Source organism: Tachypleus tridentatus, chromosome 12 (genome assembly GCF_004210375.1).
Source record: "Tachypleus tridentatus isolate NWPU-2018 chromosome 12, ASM421037v1, whole genome shotgun sequence".
NCBI lineage: Eukaryota > Metazoa > Arthropoda > Merostomata > Xiphosura > Limulidae > Tachypleus > Tachypleus tridentatus.
In genome coordinates, this window is record NC_134836.1 from 1,182,717 (window position 1) to 1,202,588 (window position 19,872).

At 34.1% G+C, this 19,872-nt stretch overlaps 1 protein-coding gene across 2 annotated transcripts in view; it reads right to left on the minus strand.

Moving 5' to 3' along the window:
* Window positions 1-19,872, minus strand: part of LOC143234863 (cell surface glycoprotein MUC18-like) — a 159,881-nt gene that overhangs the window by 38,860 nt on the left and 101,149 nt on the right. For both annotated transcript variants that reach the window (XM_076472557.1, XM_076472556.1), the window contains exon 6: window positions 8,925-9,221. In XM_076472557.1, coding sequence (XP_076328672.1) covers window positions 8,925-9,221 — 297 coding nt within the window. The remainder of the gene's footprint in view (window positions 1-8,924; window positions 9,222-19,872) is intronic.

Genomic DNA, 19,872 nt, shown 5'->3' on the forward strand with positions numbered 1-19,872 from the left:
ATTATTTATAGTTTTTAAGTTTTTTTCTCTCATTTCTTCCTACTTTTCTTTTGGCATACATGAGAATATAAGTATGTTTAATGTCCTGCGGTAAAGTTTAGTATTCGTGTAAAAGAAACATAATTTATTCAGTTAACGTGTCCCTTCATCTTACACTCTGACTTGAGATACGTCGTCTTGAAGAGAGTTAAAACTAACCAAGCCTCGCATGGGTTCGATACTTTAAAAATCAGTTTCGATGATATTTCTTAATTTTACGTTTTTTTTTGTGTTCCCCCTCAGTGACTCAGTTGTAAATCTTTATACTTACAGTTAAAAAGCAGGATTTTAAGGCAGAGCACAGAGAACCTTTTGTGTAACTTTACCCCCAGCAACAAAGAATCGAACGTGTAGCCCTATGTGTAGTAAATATAGATACAGATGAAATCGTAACAAACGCATTTTTTTCGTGTTCTATTTATTTCCAACGAAATATACCATTAGACCGAAATAAAAGATACTCAAAACATATTTTGAAAAACATTTTGATAAATATCTATATATGCAACTTGAAAATTATCTATATGTACCTTGATAATTATTTACATGTATCTTGCTAATTATCTATTATGTACCTTGAATTAATTGGCTAACGAAAACTTACATTGTTTCAGAAACCATTGATAAAATTTTAAGATATGATATTTTGCTGTTGAGATCCAAACACATTTGCATTCATTCATCCATAGAACATAAATTCATTAACTCATATACTGGCACTATACGTCAACTATTTCTATCGAGGAAATATCTCTTAGAAATGTTGACAGTAGCAGAAAGTTAAAACGTGTTTCTAACTTTATCAAAGCATCCCATTCTGGAGCTAATCGTCCGTGTGAGGAGCACTACAAGCTCAAAATCTCCATGAAGCCTTAATCGATCGACCGAAAGCTAAAGCAAGCCAAATGGTGACACAAGATACGCACGCAGCTAGAGTGTCATTTCAGGCAACTATAAAAACAGAAAATTAATTCCAGATTAATGCTATAATTTAGCTTTGTGGTTCCATTCGTAATTACCGAAGGAGTTGTTTTGGATACAGAGCATTACACGTCTGCTTCTCTAGGATTTTGAAGACATTTGTGCCACAGTCGTCATTATTCGTGTTATCTTGTCCTAAAGCTCATTCTCTCTAATCGAAATGAACTATTTTCATTATCGCCTGCCTTGTTAATCGTGAATAAGATTATAGTGAGTACTCTATACGTACGTAATTCGAAACAGATTAATGGTTTTAATGTAAGGTTAATGTTCTCGTACATACTCAGTAAATAAGAAATGTTACTTCTGAGGTTTTACGTCACGAAAATAACGTATTCCCATACTGTATATATATCAAACCTTGTTACTTTACTTTTAAAATACACACAATTGTTTAACATGTTTGTATATTTCTTTTTACAAATGAATAATTACAAATACAAATATAGTAGAGAATGCACAGATGAAGAATAAAATCCACCTTATTAAAAACATTTGTTTTGCCATGCTACATGCGATCATGCTAAGCCTACTCAATAACATGTTTGCTTGCAGGTCTTTTTCGGAATGGTCCGGCATGGCCAAGCGTGTTAAGGCGTTCGACTCGTAATTCGAGGGTCGCGAGTTCGAATCCCGGTCGCACCAAACATGCTCGCCCTTTCAGCCGTGGGGGCGTTATAATGTGACGGTCAATCCCACTATTCGTTGGTAAAAGAGTAGCCCAAGAGTTGGCCGTGGGTGGTAATGACTAGCTGTCTTCCCTCTAGTCTTACACTGCTTAATTAGGGACGGCTAGCACAGATAGCCCTCGAGTAGCTTTGCGCGAAATTCAAAACAAACAAACTTTTTTCGGAATTTTTGCGCAAAGCTACACAGGGCTATCTGCACGTAATCGTTCATAGTTTTGAGTTAATATAACTAGATGGAAAGCAGGTAGTTAAGAATACCCACCACCATTTCTTGTCACATCAAATAGTAGGAAATGATTCTTATTTTTATAACACGCTTTTCAACAGCAACGAGACGCAAACCTTGAATCCTTGTATTTACAGTGCGGGCACACCCACTAATTGTTGATCTACATCCAGCCCAGATCGACAATCTTAATTTGGATTGGTGCAAAAATATTTTTCCTGCATATTTTAGTGGATCTATAAAGTCTGCTATATGTGTTACTTTGGGTTTGATCAGTCCAGTGGATTCATTAAATATTCTATATAATGCACGGCTGAGTAGATAAATAAACTTTGTTAGGTTTGTTGATTTGGGTTTGAGCAACTCGGTGGACACATCAAAAATTTTGTTTTGGGTTTGAGCAGCTCATTGAATGTGTTGGTCGTTCTATTTTGAGTTTGAGCAATTCAGTGGATGTACTGAATGTGCTAGGATATATAAAACTTGTTATATGTGTAGCTTTGCGATCGAGATGTTCACAAGATGCACTGGATGTTTTAGACGCAAAATTGTATAATTTGTGTCGTATTTTGCAACGTGAATCGAACCATGAATTCAAGAGTTATGTATCCCAATGTTATTGTTGAGCTAACGGGGAAAGAAATGTTGTAAAGATGTGAGAACATAACATTCTGTAAAATTTTTTGATACATATTTATCATAATTAATGGTCTGGTGTAACTATTTATCTCACAGTACAATACTCGATAACACTGAGAACTGAGTGAAAAGCTATACATTTAATTCATTCGAATAATGCTTTAGTCCTTTAAGTACGAGTCAAACTTAAATCATAAACTAAGACCTCCATTCCAACACGAAATATATATTATAACGACTTGTAGTTCAAACATTGTGGTCAATTACAAACATGAATCATCAAAGGGGAGGTTTGGTTTGTTTTGAATTTCGCGCAAGACTACACGAGGGCTTTCTGTGCTAGCCGTCCTTATTTTGGCAGTGTAAGACTAGAGAGAAGGCAACTAGTCATCACCACCCATTGTTGGGCTACTCTTTTACTAACGAATTGTGAGATTGACCGTAACATTATAACGTCCCCACAGCTGAAAGGAAGATAATGTTTGGTACGATAAGGATTCGAACCCGCGAACCTCAGATTACGAGTCGAACGCCTTAACCCACCTGGCCATGCCGGGCCTATTCATGGGGGTAGGAATACACACCTTGAATGTTTTTTAACTTTTATTTAGCCGACTCATGCAAAAGTTACAAAATGTTATTTTCTTGAAACGTTTTTTTGATGATGGACGTGCACGTTAAGTCATTCCGAAACGTGTAAGGTCTACCTTTTTTAATATCTGTTGACATTATACTTGCTTTAACAATACATCGTTGCACTAAATTACTTCACATAGTAATTAAATATTATGAGGTAGTTTTATTATCTCTTTATGTCATAAAGGTTTCTCTTATCTTTTGGAGACTGCATAGAATTCTTAGATTTCGCCTCTAGGTGAAACATTGTTAACATTAGGTATAAACTTAATCTGCGACAAAATGTTTCACAAAAAACACCAAAACTAAACATACTACCTACTTATGTCCTGCATTGTTGTCCATTATAAGATAGTAGGAATCATCTAAAAAAATCCCATGATCGTTACAGAGAATCTCTAAATTACGTCTTCAGGTCAAACATTGTTGCATATCTGTCTGTAATAAAGATCACCACGAATATATTTACTTATCACCTACGTCATGCAAATTATTCATCCAAGTAAAATCCAGATCTGTAATATATTTTACTTTTGAGTTTCTTGGATTTCACTAAAACGCAACGACCCTCAAGAAATACTTACTGAGAGAACTTCTTCCCTACTTCTTTTAGTAAATAACTTACACCTTGATTACTTCTACAACAAATTCAAAATAAGTCACACATTCGTGACCAGATTCCTATGACAATTTGAAATCTCTATGATCCAACTATCAGCTCCACACAGCGTCTGATCTTTAATCTATAAACTTGCTTTTTGTTTTACCTTTCACTCCTCACTAAGTCTACATCTTGCATCATATTGAGTTGTTTTATGTTTTTGGTTATTACAACACTCAACTTAATGAACGGACCAAACACAGTAGGTTAAATGACACTTCTTTATGTGAGATATGTAGGGTAACCCAGAAATACTGATGTTTTTGTTAACAATATTTTAAAGCGACTCACAAACTGCTGGCAACCCTATAACCTACAACATTAAATAAATTAGTTGCATAAACATTTGTTACAAAATGTGCTTAAAAAACGATGAGATATGAGCTCTTCTGGTAGCTCTTGGGGCTATCTGATCTTTTACTAGTAGATAGACTGAATTAGACCCAGTGTTTAATATACTGGACTATGGCTGTGCGGATTCACTGTCACGACTTGTTACCGAAAAAATAAAAATGATAATAAACACGCACCGCATTTTGGTGGGATGGTGCGTTATAAAAGTGACTGTAAAATCCTATTATCCGGTTTAACAAGAGTTAGCAGTAGTTCCTTTTGACCAGCTGCCTTCTCTTACAACAACTAGCCTAGATAGGCCTCGTGTAGCTTTGGGTGGTTAACCAAAACAAACAAGCAATTACTAGGTAGTTTAATCAATTACTTCATTAACTAAAGAACACTCAGTTAAATAACAGATTGTCAAATAATTGCTTATATATTTACTTTTTACTTTGACTTCTCACTGAATAATAATTCTTTTCTGAAACCACCTCGCTCACCCATAAACAATTATTAAAAAATTTAATAGCATCCTCTATAGGAAACAGTTTAAACTTAACGCTTCATTCAGTGCTTATTACTTAAATGAATATTGCAAATATATTATCTATCAATTAAACTTGTAAGTTAAAATTGTAAATAACAATATTTGAGCATTTATGTTGCATATAAATATGACTATTCTAATAACTGCCACGAAGGAAAGGTATACAATTAAAATACGACTATTTGTTTTAAGCTCAAAACAACATAAATTATCTCTGCTGTGTCCACCTCAGAGATCGAACCCAAACTTATAGCGATATAAATTCTCAAGCTTACAGTTGAGCCACAAAGAGGCCTAAAGTGTGACACTGAAATTTTTCTGAAAATCATTACAAGTTATTAAGATCAGATATTCTCAAGCTAGATTTAGAGTTAATACTATATATTGTATTAATTATTACCAGCAGACCACATTGTAAAAAGTAAATATATTATTTTCGAATTAAATTTGCTGCATTTTCATGTGTTTTTATATATAATATTTTTTTTTAAATTTTAATATTTAACAGAGAAACTTGTCTAGTAAAATTGTGAACACGCTTCGTCCAGTCAATATTTTTACTATTTTATTATTATTGTTATATTTGATTTTACTGATAAAACAAATTAGAAATGAAATAACTTATAGATGTGTGAAATAACCTGGCAGGTCAAATATACATAGGATTAGAATACAGCTATAGCTATAATTTTGATTTAGCGATTAGGAAAGACAACCAACCAGTCTAAAATACTTGTCGTCACAAAAGCGTTGTCTATCGCTTTGCTTCGAATGGCCTGGCATGGCCAAGTGTGTTAGTGGTTCGACTCGTAATCCGAGGGTCGCGGGTTCGAATCTCGGTCGCACCAAACATGCTCGCCCTGTCAGCCGTGGGGGCGTTATTATGTTACGGTCAATCCCACTATTAGTAAAAGAATAGCCTAAGAGTTGGCGGTGGGTAGTGATGACTAGTTGCCTTCCCTCTAGTCTTACACTGCTCAATTAAGGACGGCTAGCGCAGATAGCCCTCGTGTAGTTTTGCGCGAAATGCGAAAACAAACTTGATTCGAATAAAAGAATTGGATTCCATTTTTGTGTCGCAACTGAAATCTTTTGTGTTTTTAGCTGAATCAAGTCTCAAACGTTAGACTCTACGATTAGTAATCTAATACGAAAACCACCACACCACATAAATATTATTTTCTCACCTTCTCTACAGGAATTATTTTTCCGGTTTATGATTAGGCCCGGCATGGCCAAGCGCGTTAAGGCGTGCGACTTGTAATTGGAGGGTCCCGGGTTCGCATCCCCCGTCGCGCCAAACATGCTCGCTCTTTTAGCCGTGAGGGCGTTATAATGTGACGGTCAATCCAACTATTCGTTGGTAAAAGAGTAGCCCAAGAGTTGGCGGTGGGTGGTGATGACTAGCTGCCTTCCCTCTAGTCTTACACTGCTAAATTAGGGACGGCGAGCATAGATAGCCCTCGAGTAGCTTTGTGCGAAATTCCAAAAAACAAACAAACGGTTTATGATTTTGTTTGATTGCCGTTAGTAACAAAAACTACACAGCAGACTGTCTGTGCTTTGCCAACATGAATGTCGAAACATGAATTTTAGCGTAACAAGCCCTCAGAGTTAATGTTTAGCCATCGGTAGAGACTTATCTAATAATACCACAACAAATACAAATGTATAAAAATATCAATAATATAGCAGCCCTTCTACGTTCACGATTTTCTAATGCTGGAATGATGTATTAGCGAAATAATTATGAACACATTTAAAATCGAAGTAATTTCTTAATTAAATTACACTTTTAAGTTTAAATATTTCAGAAATGATATATCTATAGTCGTAAATAAACTATATATGGTAAAACAATCAGTTAATATCCATTAGCAGCCATAAATGTCATATCTATCTCGATATCCGGGAGTTAAAGGATATTACCATATTGCCAAAAAAACCAGTAGAAATTAATGACTATTTATTCGTCAACGGTAATGGTGCGATTCATTTTGATAAATAAGCCGACAGACAGTCATATCTTGTATAGCTACTGTAAAATGTTTTTTTAAGACGTTGAGCATAATCAAAACATTTTGTAGTATCTGAATTATAAATTTGTTGATGAACGTGTTACTTATACTGTAGGACATTTCATTTTTTAACTACAGTAAACAATACTTTTATGATAAATAGTGCAACAAAGCAATGAACACATGAAACTGTGAATTTCGTCTGTTTCCATATGCTTTAGCGAATGCAAAAAAAAATACGTAATTGACATAATCGAATGTGATCTCAATTTTTGTACCTGTTGCAGATAAGATAAGGAAACATGTTTTAATGAGATATAATTTTTATCACATTCATTTCAATACGTTTCAACACGGCATTATTTAATAAATAATGCATCACTTTGCACCATTTTTAATTTTTATTGGAAAAACCACATTTTCATAGAAAACTATCTAATCATCTAGACGTGTTCTGGTGCACAACCAGCATAAATCTCCAACAGGAGTTTCTCAGCGAATAATGTATTTTTCAAAGAGATCTAATCAGTTTAAAATATTTAGTCTTTTTTTATTATTTCCAGCAAGCTGAGTTTTTCTTCTTAATGAAAGAAAATGATTGAACTAACGATCGAACATTGTGCGACTGACAGTTCTATAAGAACCTGTGAATTTTTAGAATTCAAGCCTTCTCTCTATATAGACGGATTTCATGCATGGAATGGTCTTAATTTAAAGCCAGTTTACAATTTCTTTCTAAATAAGCAAATGGAATGCCCTGATAAGACTCTGAATTAGTTGCACGCTTTGTCTGAAAGAGAACAACTGTGAAGAGCTCAACTCCGGAATGTTCGTGTCCTGCAAAATGAAGAATATTAGTTAATGAACATTCAACAGAAAGTATTCATGTACTTGTAAAAATTTACATTATTGAAATGAATTGCATCGTGATGTAAATACCAGGTTCGTTTTTGTGCACAATTTCACCTCGAAACATAGTCATTCAAATTTGTTCTTTAGGTAGAGCAAACAAAATTGACTTTTTATCGAGTTTCTTTGACATCCGTTTATAAATTGTATACAATACAAACTAGAACTTTATTCTCCCAACACGCGCACTGTTCGGAAAAGGAGAATAAAAAAAATACTCTTATGCTTATAATAAAATTATTTATCCATTTATTTCTAAATTCGAAAAATGTAGAAATGTTAAGACTGCGTAAAAAATTAATCGGCTTGCCATGTTACTGATAAAACTGAAACATTTCAACAGATAATTCCATCTTTAACATTTAACTATGCCAAGTTTTCAGGAAAAAAATTTCAAAACTCGCTAGCATCAATAATGTTAAGAGTGTTTTATAGATGTTTCACATGTTAAGCTATACACCCTGATCAACTAAGCCAACAGAAACTAATGCTACACAAAATTTGCAGTTTTTTGTATCTAAATTTAGATATATTTCACTATTCTTTACATTTCCAACATACTTATGGTCATTGAAAATTATAATCCTTCACTATTGCTCCCAGTGACACAGCAATATATCTGTCGACTTACAATGCTAGAAACCGGGTTTCGATACCTGTGGTGGACAAAGCACAGATAGCCCATTGTGTAGTTTTGTGCTTAACTTTAAATAAATAAATAAAACATTTTACTATTCCTTCACTAATGGCTAATGGGTTAGTTTTATCTCATTCGTATTACGTTTAGTAATTCATTTAAACCCCTTCATAAAACAGATAGGAATATAATCACAAAATACAAATAGGTTACATAGTCAGTTATTCTTCCACGGATGTATTTTATCCACGTAACATACGACTGGGTTTTAAGAAGACTTTATTAGTGAACAGAAAGACAACTTCACGCACGGGGAGGAAAGCCATTACTCTAAGAAGAGAGTATAATGTGACAAGTAGCTTTTAAATTATTTTCCTGAAACAGGGACTCAAAATGCAATTGATGCTTATTATTTGCAATAAAAACAAACAATCAAGAAACAAGAAAATAATTGCAAAATAAGTATTAGTTTGTGGGTTTCTCCAGTTCTCTGTGTTTATAGTTTTATGGTAAGAGTTCTCAAAGGCTATTTGCAATTCTTGAACATACGATTAAGGGTATAACTACTAAGCAGCCACATAGGCTAATTAATTGGAAAACACTTACAATAAACGTCCAGATTCCAACTGTCTTTTCGGGTGAAGTTGGGAAAAGATGGGTTGATCGCGTGACAAGATAAATATTTCCCGTTGTCACCACTAGATGGAGTCAACTCAAGAGTGCTTATTGTCCATAGCCCCTTCGGGTCAGTAACTTCCTTGCTCCAGTTCATCCGCTGACCATCTTTGAACCAGGAAATGTGTGCAGCTGGTCGTGACCCTGAAGTTCGACACTGGACGCTAGCCCGTTGACCAGCAGAAAAGTGCTGCTCTGTGTGCATTATATGTACGTCCAGCGGCTTTACTGGGCGAGAATAAAGCTATTACCCCTTCATAAATTGGTTTCATTAAAATTTTCCTTAAACAATAGTAAAAAACTTGTATACCAAAAGAGAATTCTAATATAAAACAAACGTATCTGTTTGCTAATAAAGTAACAGCCATATAAGGCATAAAAAGCAATGTTACAAAAGTATCAATATCACTATTGTTATCCTTTATACATCAGTGGAAACTGAAGTTTAACAAATGTTAACATATGCTCTAATCAAAAATTAACAAATGTTAACATATACTCTAATCAACAAATTAACAAATGTTAACATGTGCTCTAACCAACAAATTAACAAATGTTAACATATGCCCTAACCAACAAATTAACAAAGGTTAACATATGCTCTAACCAACAAATTAACAAATGTTAACATATGCCCTAACCAACAAATTAACAAATGTTATAATATGCTCTAACCAACAAATTAACAAATGTTAACATATGCTCTAATCAACAAATTAACAAATGTTAACATATGCTCTAACCAACAAATTAACAAATGTTAACATATGCTCTAATCAACAAATTAACAAATGCTCTTATCAAAAATCCCTTTGTTTCTCGTCATTGCTTCATCGCATGAATTTTAAGATTAACTGGGTATATCATTAGACCATTTTCTTTAGAAACAATATAAATATCTAACAAACTATTTGTATAAGAGATGAGTTTATAAAAGTTTCATTTTCTTATCGCCAGACAAGTTTCTCTTTCATAAAAAAAATACATCTGGAAATTTTTAAAAGCTGCATTCTTGTCATAGACTTTTTGATTCTAATCACCCAGTGATATTACCAAGGAAAACTTATAAATACAACAGAGAAAGATAAAGAAACCACTTTCCATGTCATGCATGGGCCCGGCATGGCTAAGCGTGTTAAGGCTCCCCGTCGCGCCAAACATGCTCGCCCTTTCAGCCGTGGGGGCGTTATAATGTGACGGTCAATCCCACTATTCGTTGGTAAAAGAGTAGCCCAAGAGTTGACGGAGGGTGGTGATGACTAGTTGCCTTCCCTCTAGTCTTACACTGCTAAATTAGGGACGGCTAGCACAGATAGCCCTCGAGTAGCTTTGTGCGAAATTCAAAAACAAACAAACAATGTCATGCATTATCAAAATCAGCCAAGCCCGTCTCAGGTACTTAGTAAATACATTTCACTTACTTAAATTATATAAATTATTTTGTAGATTTTAGCAAAAAAAAAAAACAGAAAAATTCCAATCGTATTAACTGTAATATGAGTTATTTGTTAGAACCGTTTAAAAGTTTAGATACATTTAATTTTAATCAACATGATACTTCATTTAATATCATAAAACGAAATTTGACAAGTTCCTCAAATCATTAATATTAATATTCCAGACGACTCTAATAATATTATGCCGAAATAGTCCTAGAAATTTCAGTTGACGTTTATCTACTTATCTACTTTCCTTTGTTCATTCCCCATCAAAATCCTAAGGTTAAAGATTTCGTTTCACACAAACGTTATCGGTAGAAATAAGGAGGGAACATTTATCACTGTAGCCATCGTTGTGCGCATGACAAAAAGTGGTGATTATTTTTGTTGCCATTTGACTTTTCAACAACTCGTCTTATCTCCGTCATGTATTCTCTTTAGCCAAAGCTTCCTGCAGTAAGGGAAACGGAAAACTCTAGGATTCTACACTGCGCCACTTCAAATGTACAATTTGTTCTGATATGAGCGAAATACTTTTCATCTGTTAACTTTGGAAATCGAGAGGAGAGAAAAAAAATATCAAATTAAAATCCGACTGCTGGATATCATAAACCATAACAAGATCGCAAATTACCAAGTATGATTTAATTGTGATTATTGCATAGAACCAAGTATGATTTAATTGAGGCCCAGCATGGCTAGGTGGTTAAGGCACTCTATTCGTAATATGAGGGTCGCGGCCTCAAATTCCCGTCACAATAAACATGCTCGCTCTTTCAGCCGTAGTGGCGTTATAAAGTTACAGTCAATTCCACTATTCGTTAGTAAAAGGGTAGCCCAAGAGTTGGCAGCGGGTGGTGATAATTAGCTGCCGTCTTTCTAGTCTTCCACTGCTAAATTAGGGACGGCTAGCGCAGATGGCCCTGGTGTAGCTTTGCGCTAAATTCAAAAACAAACAAACAATAATTTAATTGTGATTATCACATAGGAGCAAGTATGATTTAAGTGTGATTAGTTGTAATCACCAAGGAAATACATTTTGGTTTCTATTTCAAAAATACATTTGTAGTAATAAATAGTTGCTGCTCTTCAGCTGATAAATAGTTGGAAACCAATGAGATAAAAAGAGTTCAAAAACACATTATATTTAATGTTTTATAACTGTAATTACTAAACGTTTGTACAGGTTTTATTGTTTTAATAACTAATTAATATTCACAGAAGTGCAATGGTAGAATAACATTGCTGCATCCCTTGGATTTCTTTCTGTTCTTAATGATTGTACATTTTTGAGGCGTAGAAGAAGTTCTTGAAAGTGACACCAATAAAGCCAAGGTTAATTTCAAAAACAAAACAGAAAATACCTGCTAGATATACAAATTAAAATACAAATTACATTTTGTTTTCATTTCCTTAATCTCAAAAAGGGCACAAGTTGGCTTTATAAACCATAACTTACATCACTCAGTTGCAACCAAATAGAGAAACTTTGTAAACGTAACAAAATCAATGTCAAATGGTCTAATCTAGGACTAAAATCAGGTATAAACAATTAAGTTATACAAAGTGTACACGCAACGATTATATTCTTGTCTTATTGAGCGGTGGAACGTTTTGGATGTTTCAGCATATGCCTATCTTAAAAATTATAGTAATGTATTTCTGTGGCTGTTCTCCAACATTTCGAGTTGTATCACCACCAAAGCTATTCTAGTCAGCCAGTTTTCAGTGTTTTTATTCAATGTAATGTTCCACCTTTTACACTCACACACACGGGACAAAACGACAGTAAAGTGGCATTCGTTGAATAAATTTTACTGTATACAAATCGGAGGACTGGAAAATAACAACTGTTGCTATCATTTCGACGTAATTAAGGAATTAGTGTAAGTCAGCTGAAAACTCTACATTTGAAAGGTGTCTCTGAGAGGTTAAGTTAAATAACAATATATGTTTGAAACAAACCCGACAAAAGCTTAATTCTACCACCAAGATTACAGTCATGAGATATTTTAGCAGGGATGCAATAATAATGATTAGAAAGACATTCTTTTAGTGCCGATATTTTGTAATGAACGTTTTAACAAAGGAGTTGATTTAAAAAAGTAGAAGTGCTTTACTGCTAACTCATATAACTTACTTACACAAGTAATGCCTTCCAAAACACACCGTCAATTATTTACGGAGGACTAACATAAAAAGACTGTTAATGATGTAATTAGAGATACAAGCACTGCACGTTACGAGAGAATAGTGAAACACACTCGCGTGTTCGCGAGTGTCTTAACTTCTCTGTTCCTTTACTTTCTGCACCATATCTATTAAATGTTCTCTCCATTTGAGGTTTTATCATTGCTGTACTCCTATAACACAATATCTCAAAATTTAATTTGAGAGCAATTAAGATTATTTTGCAACAGTGTTGCAAATTCCTAGGGATCGTTTATTTAGTTTTAAATTTTATTTTTACAAAAATATGAATATACTTAACTTACATTACAATGTAATATTATGTCAGAGCATGAATTACAAGAGAAATACAACAAAAAAGAATAATTTATATGTTGCTTGATTCATATTCAATTCAAACCATATTTTGAACGACCAGCCCTGAGAAGCTATTTTACATTTTATTAAACTATTTCAACTTTATTTGATAGATTGTTCTGAATAGGCAGAGTATTCATGATGAAACTTGTTGTTTTTCCACAACAGGCAGTTGCCGTCCATTCTACAAACATGTTCGCCCTTTCAGTAGCGTCAATCCCACTATTTGTTGGTAAAAAAGTAGCCCAAGGGTGATGATGACTAGCTGCCTTCCCTCTAGTCTTACACTGCTGAGTTAGGGGCGGCTGGCGCAGATAGTCCTCTTGTAGCTTTGCGCGAAATTCAGAACAAAACAAACAAAATCATTTTAATTTTTAGCTATTATTCCTAACAGTTTTGACACGCAGCTGGTAGTTGCTCTGAACAGATCAAGAAGGTTGGTGTTATGCAAGACGAATTATGAATGTGTTGGTGATAGATGTTAAAGTAAATGTAATTTTTTTTGGCCAGCTCCTAACTATATTCACTACAACAAAGTGATTTTCTACATTCCAAGTACATTAATACTAAATTTATTTGTACGACCATTAAAAACGTTAATACTTGCTTACAGATTAGAAGTTTAATCTGTGTATGTTAGTGTTTAATTACAATGAAACTCGAGTTTCTTACTAGTGCTATTAAGCACAAAAACATATTTTAAATAACGTATTGAAATCACCAAAAAATAAGCACTTAGTTCAGTCACGGAAATTAACTCACCTTTAAAAAAAAGTATTAGCACATCAGTGAAATTGTTCAGGCAGGTTTGAGCCATATTAATCTTCCCAAATCACATCAAATGTTTCTCCATATAGTACAATATTTTGGAACTCAAAGCTTGAGAAACAAATTTATTTCAAAATGAAAGACACGAAACGTTGTGTTTATGTATTTTCTTACACCAAAACTACATGAAACTAGCTGGTGCGCTCACTGAGTGGAATCGAACCCCTGATTTTAGCGTTGTAAATTCACAGACATATTGCTGTACTAGCCTGGGACAGAGAATATTATAATAGATGCATTCTTTATGAGGAAGAAGAGAACTCTTAAATTTGTTGCAATACTTAGGGCCCGGCATGACCAGGTGCGTTAAGGCGTTCGAGTCGTAATCTGAGGGTCGCGGGTTCGAATCCCCGTCATACCAAATATCCTCGCCCTTTCAGCCGTGGGCAAGTTATAATATTACAGTCAATCCCACTATTCGTTAGTAAAAGAGTAGCCCAAGAGTTGGCGGTGGGTGGTGATGCCTTCCCTCTTGTCTTACACTGCAAAATTAGGGACTGCTAGCGCAGATAGTCCTCGAGTAGCTTTGTGCGAAATTCAAAAAACCAAACCAAGCAATACTAGGTATGACAAACCGAGCAATACTAAGTATGAAAAACCGAGCAATACTAAGTATGACAAACCGAGCAACACTAAATATGAAAAACCGAGCAACACTAAGTATGACAAACCGAGCAATACTAAGTATGAGAAACCGACCAATACTAAGTATGACAAACCAAGCAATACTAAGCATGAGGTTACCAAAATATCAGAAAAAAATTAGGCTAAGAACTGAGGAATTATAAAAAATGTTAAAATGCATTCATAGAGCTCTCAATACAAATTTGAAGTTCATCTGTATAGAAGGTTTTTGACAAGTAAAGACAAGTCTTAAAATAGAATACAACACAACTCCAGCTTTTGTGTTCTTATAGTAGACGATAAATGTACCATAATAAAGTCATTTTATGACATTCGTTCAAACTTTCACTCTCGTCCAGTAGAAGTATTATGGCTAACAATCTCATATATGCACTCAACTAGCAGATGAAAGATAATACCATGCAGTTTTATCACAACTGTATAGCCGGTGGCAATTATAGAAGCCAAGCAGCGCCTTGGAAGTTTACCGTAACTCTCTCACTATTACGTTTCATTTAGGTGTGGGCCCGGCATGGCCAAGCGCGTTAAGGCGTGCGCTTCATAATCTGAGGGTCGCGGGTTCGCATCCACGTCGCGCCAAACATGCTCGCCCTCCCAGCCGTGGGGGCGTTATTTCGTGACGGTCAATCCCACTATTCGTTGGTAAAAGAGTAGCCCAAGAGTTGGCGGTGGGTGGTGATGACTAGCTGCTTTCCCTCTAGTCTTATACTGCTAAATTAGGGACGGCTAGCACAGATAGCCCTCGAGTAACTTTGTGCGAAATTCCAAAACAAACAAACAAATCATTTAGGTGCGAAACGTTATCATGAGGATTTGAACAAAAATCATTATAATTATGTTACAAATAATTAAGATTTCTGTGTTACTGTAGAAATGTATCAACGATTATATGAAACAAACCATAAAATCGCTAGTCCTCCCATAGTTTTTTTCTAATATACAAGTTACTTAGTTGTCACAAAGAGTCCCTTTAATGTACGTTGTGACACATGGAGCACATTGTTGCATCTGAAATAACTGCTTTGAACAAAACACATAAACTACAAAAATAATATAGGTGGACGCCATATGTGTTGGTAAAATTTCCTGTTAGACAAATTCTGTTGTTATTTTCTTTTGCGTAAAGCTAGACAATTGGAAAACTGATTCCCGGAATTCAGCTTTCTAAGACCGCAGATTTGCTGCTGATCCACCGTGAGGCTCTAATTTAGAATATGTGACTGTTACAAAATAGAACAGCAACCACATAATTGTAGTGACACTTTAATCTATAAAGTCCTATAATTTTTTTAAATTAACAATTTTTAATTATTTTCTAATAATAATACGAAGAAAAATGGATGAGTTTTGTCTAACAATCGAAAAATCAAATTTCTTTTTACTATTAATATTTAAGACAAGAGGTCTTGAGTGGTGTTTCAAGAACAAGTCTGCTGGACAAACCCTGTTATGAACTACTACAGTGGCTCATGACAATGGGTCGGTATTTAGGCTGTTAATGCTTATGTTTATTTTACGCTACCCCACAAGCAGCAACTACGAGGGAAAATATTTAATTTATAATAAAATACATTCTATCTTTAAAACAGCTCGGCAGGACCAGGTGGTTAAAGCACTCGACTCGTAATCCCAGGGTCGCGGGTTCGAATCCCCATCACACAAAACAAACTCGCCCTTTCAGCCGTGGGGGTGTTATAATGTTATGGTCAATCTCACTATTCGGTGCTAAAAGAGTAGTTCAAGAGTTGGCGATGGGTGGTGATGACTACGTGCCTTCCCTCTAGTCTTACACTTCTAAATTAGGGTCGGCTAATGCAGAGAATCCTCATGTGTAGCCTTGCGCGAAATTCAAACGAAACCAGTCTTTAAAATATCCTATTTTGTGAAAATGAAAACAGAAATTGCAGTTAAGGACGATGATTCTTGTATAAAACTTAATCCCACTTAAAACAAATAATCTATCTTGCTCACGTTTACCAATGCAGATATTTAAACATGCATATTTTTATGCTTGATTGAACCTAGGAAAGAAGTTACCACTTTACATTGACAAGTATTATTTATTTACAAGGGTGCACTGCTTCTTTTGTCCCAAAAAATGTCTTTCACAATCCATATTTTCCGCTCGAAAAAACTCACACATTTGTGACCCATCCGTGGTATCGAAACACAATAGTTTTGCGAACCTCGAGTGAAAGACATCCTGTCACATTAAGTCTAATCACTTTTGAACCGCACTGAAGCGTATATGGTATAAAGATTGGAAAACAGCATGGAACTAAATATAAACTTCAACTTAATTTCAGAAAATCGATCCCACCGTATTTTCAACTGTCCCATATATTCTAAGAAGATTGAAATGGTTCTCAAGAGCTGGGATCTCACTTTCAAAACTCTCTTCAATTTCTAATACACTGGCACACTCGAGTCAACTCCATACGTATTTTTATTTAATATGTATATATATGAGGAACGAATGATGAATATTCTTCTTCCCTGTAAGTGCAAGGAATGTATATTGAGTTGTTGATTTGTAAAGTGTTCAATAACATTTATAAACATACAAAATATAGTTGTTTAACGTTTTATGAATAGATTTTAATAAATTCAATTGATATGAATCACTCAAAACAAACCACTTCGCTGCAATTCGATATTGTTTTATTGAGCAAACGAAAAACTAATGGCTTAAGCTTTGAATATCTTCAACAATTACACATAACCTTAAAAACGTGTAAACTACAGATTCGAGAAAAGTATAAACCTTAAAATGTAAAAATATTAGTAACATTCGAAAAGAAATGTTGAACGCTTCAAAGAAACTCTATAGTTCTTTATGTTGGCTTCACTTTTAATGTATCATGGATAAAATCATAAATGGCTTTATATATGAGAAAATTTTGATTTTTTATGACAAGATATCTCAATCTAATAACTTAACAAACTCAATATTGTTAATATGTATCTCACACAATGAGTTGCAACAAAAATTGCGGCAATATAAGCAAATATTTGATGCATTAACTACAGGTATACGAAACCCCCCAAAAAATTCTGATTTATAATATTTGCATAGAAATTAAATATTAACTTGCATTAAGCAAGTAGAGCAGAAAGAAGTATTCAGTTATGTGAACAATTAATTTCATAGATAAACAAACTCTAAGACCTAAAAAAGAAACTATATTTTTTAATAGAGAGTAAATATTTACACATATTTAAGGCAGGGAATTACACGTATTTTGATCCTGTGTATTCCAAAAGTGTAAAGATTTGTATCGTACTATGTTCAGATAGCATCAATTAGTTTGATGGCTAGTTAGGTATTAAATTACTATCACTACAGATATCAGCTTTTGTACCTTGGAGTATAAGCTGGAGAATTCTAGTTTCAATTTATCCTTACATTGACATATATTTATACAGTTGTTCATTGTTTACAAGGTAATTCAATAACAACGTTCTATCAACAACATACTTCTAATTTTTCTTTATGTACACATGCAAAGTCCAAAACATTGTATGCAATTTAAACATAGACCATAATGTCACAGTTTAAAATATAAGAATAATATGTGTTTCTTCCATTGCTAGAAACTACAATAATGGATGGCACTTAAGAGGAAGACGAGTCACTTATAAATGCAGTCTTGATACAACCATAACCTAAAACTACAGATATGATGGTTTTGTTCCTAAACCAGTATCGACGTATCTACTACTGCAGGCTTATAGCTTAAATATGAAGTATCAGAAAAGGGTTTCTTATTGTACAAGTGACTTTTTACCTTCTACTCTTTCTCACGGAAATGCAGGGATCACATTATAAATTTCTTTGGATAAATTCTTTGTTTTGGATATTTACACCCAAGTAGATAAGAGACGTTTACGTCTACGTTATTCATCTATAATTTCATTAGCAGCACCCACTAGCAACACCAGAATGAATCATAACAAATATTAGGATTTCCCCATTGTTTTTATAACGCATCCATGGTCCCAAAATTCAGAACCGAATTTAATGGAAATAAGATGCAAACCATGGATCCTTAAATGATTCAAAGTCCAGAACAATAATTAGGAGATCACTTCGAACAGACATTGGCTCGGGATATGACTGTTTTTGTTGAACTTTGCAATTTTCTCACAACTGAAAAATTTGTAGGTCTTGATGTAAGACTAAAGTATCTTGTAAGAAGCTGGTTAATTGTGACTTACTTAGAAGTGACCAAAAGAAAGACCCCATTAACAGCATAAATAAGTACCAATACGTTTTTCCTCTACACTTCTAAGCTGATTGTTGAACATAACCACCTTAGGAAAACTTATAGCCATGACTTCCTGGAACTCACCAATACAACCTTCAACTACTGTTCTTGAAAAGCTGGATCTACTGATACTGGTGAACTAGTACGTCCATTATCAAACCCTAGTTGTCCAGCATCTTCCAATCTGAGATGCGAATACCAAAGGAATGCTACAAAGGATGTAGAAATAAGGAGAACACAAATCCTACAGAAGTTGAGAGAAATTAAAAATAGACCAAAAACACCATCAACGTGCTCGAATTTTCATACTGAACATTTCGGTCGTTGGGAAGAAGGCCATTATTACTCTAGAAATATTTTAAAGATTCCAAATTGGATGTAAATATTGCTATATTTATATATATTTGAACATTATATGATCATATTTGGTAATAAGTCAACCTCTCGCATGGTTCCTCACAGCTTATATTTTGTAACGATAAATTATAATATTTTTTTTTTAATCTTTAAATCTAATGAGTTTTATTTTACCATTGTAATTTGAAATGATTGTAATTATGATTTATAGTGAAAAATGACTCTGTTCTTAAATTTGCATTTTAGCAGATTTTGACTTTGTATGTTTAGTTTAAAAGCTTGTATTTGACTTGTAATTTTCTTGCTTTATTTCCGTGTTAAGAGAGAGGGGTTTACTTTTTTTTTCAGTGCTTATAGCTTTTATATTTTATTCATTACATTTATCATAACTTAACAAAGGAGCGGTTAGTTTTGTCTTTAGAGTAATTGATAGAATTTATTCTGACTATATAGGTTTTAACAAATTTTATGTCGGGTTAGATAGGACAGCCGTGTATCACGCAGTGTATTTTTTAATAAGGTAGTCCGTGTGCATAGGCTATTTATATATTGAACTCAGGCTAGCTTGATGTTTTAGTCTATTTTCCATTTAGTACAGAATGCGATGTTCATCTTTAAATTTTGAGTCAAGGGTAGTAGAGATTCATTTTGTAAACGTATTTTCGATATGGCGTGAATAACGATATTGTTTATTGTTGAAATTCATTAATAATTCGCAATAGCATATCGCAATCTTACATTTAAGTAGTTCAATGTTGTAAGATTGGTCTATTTAAGTAAAAACGACTAATTTAA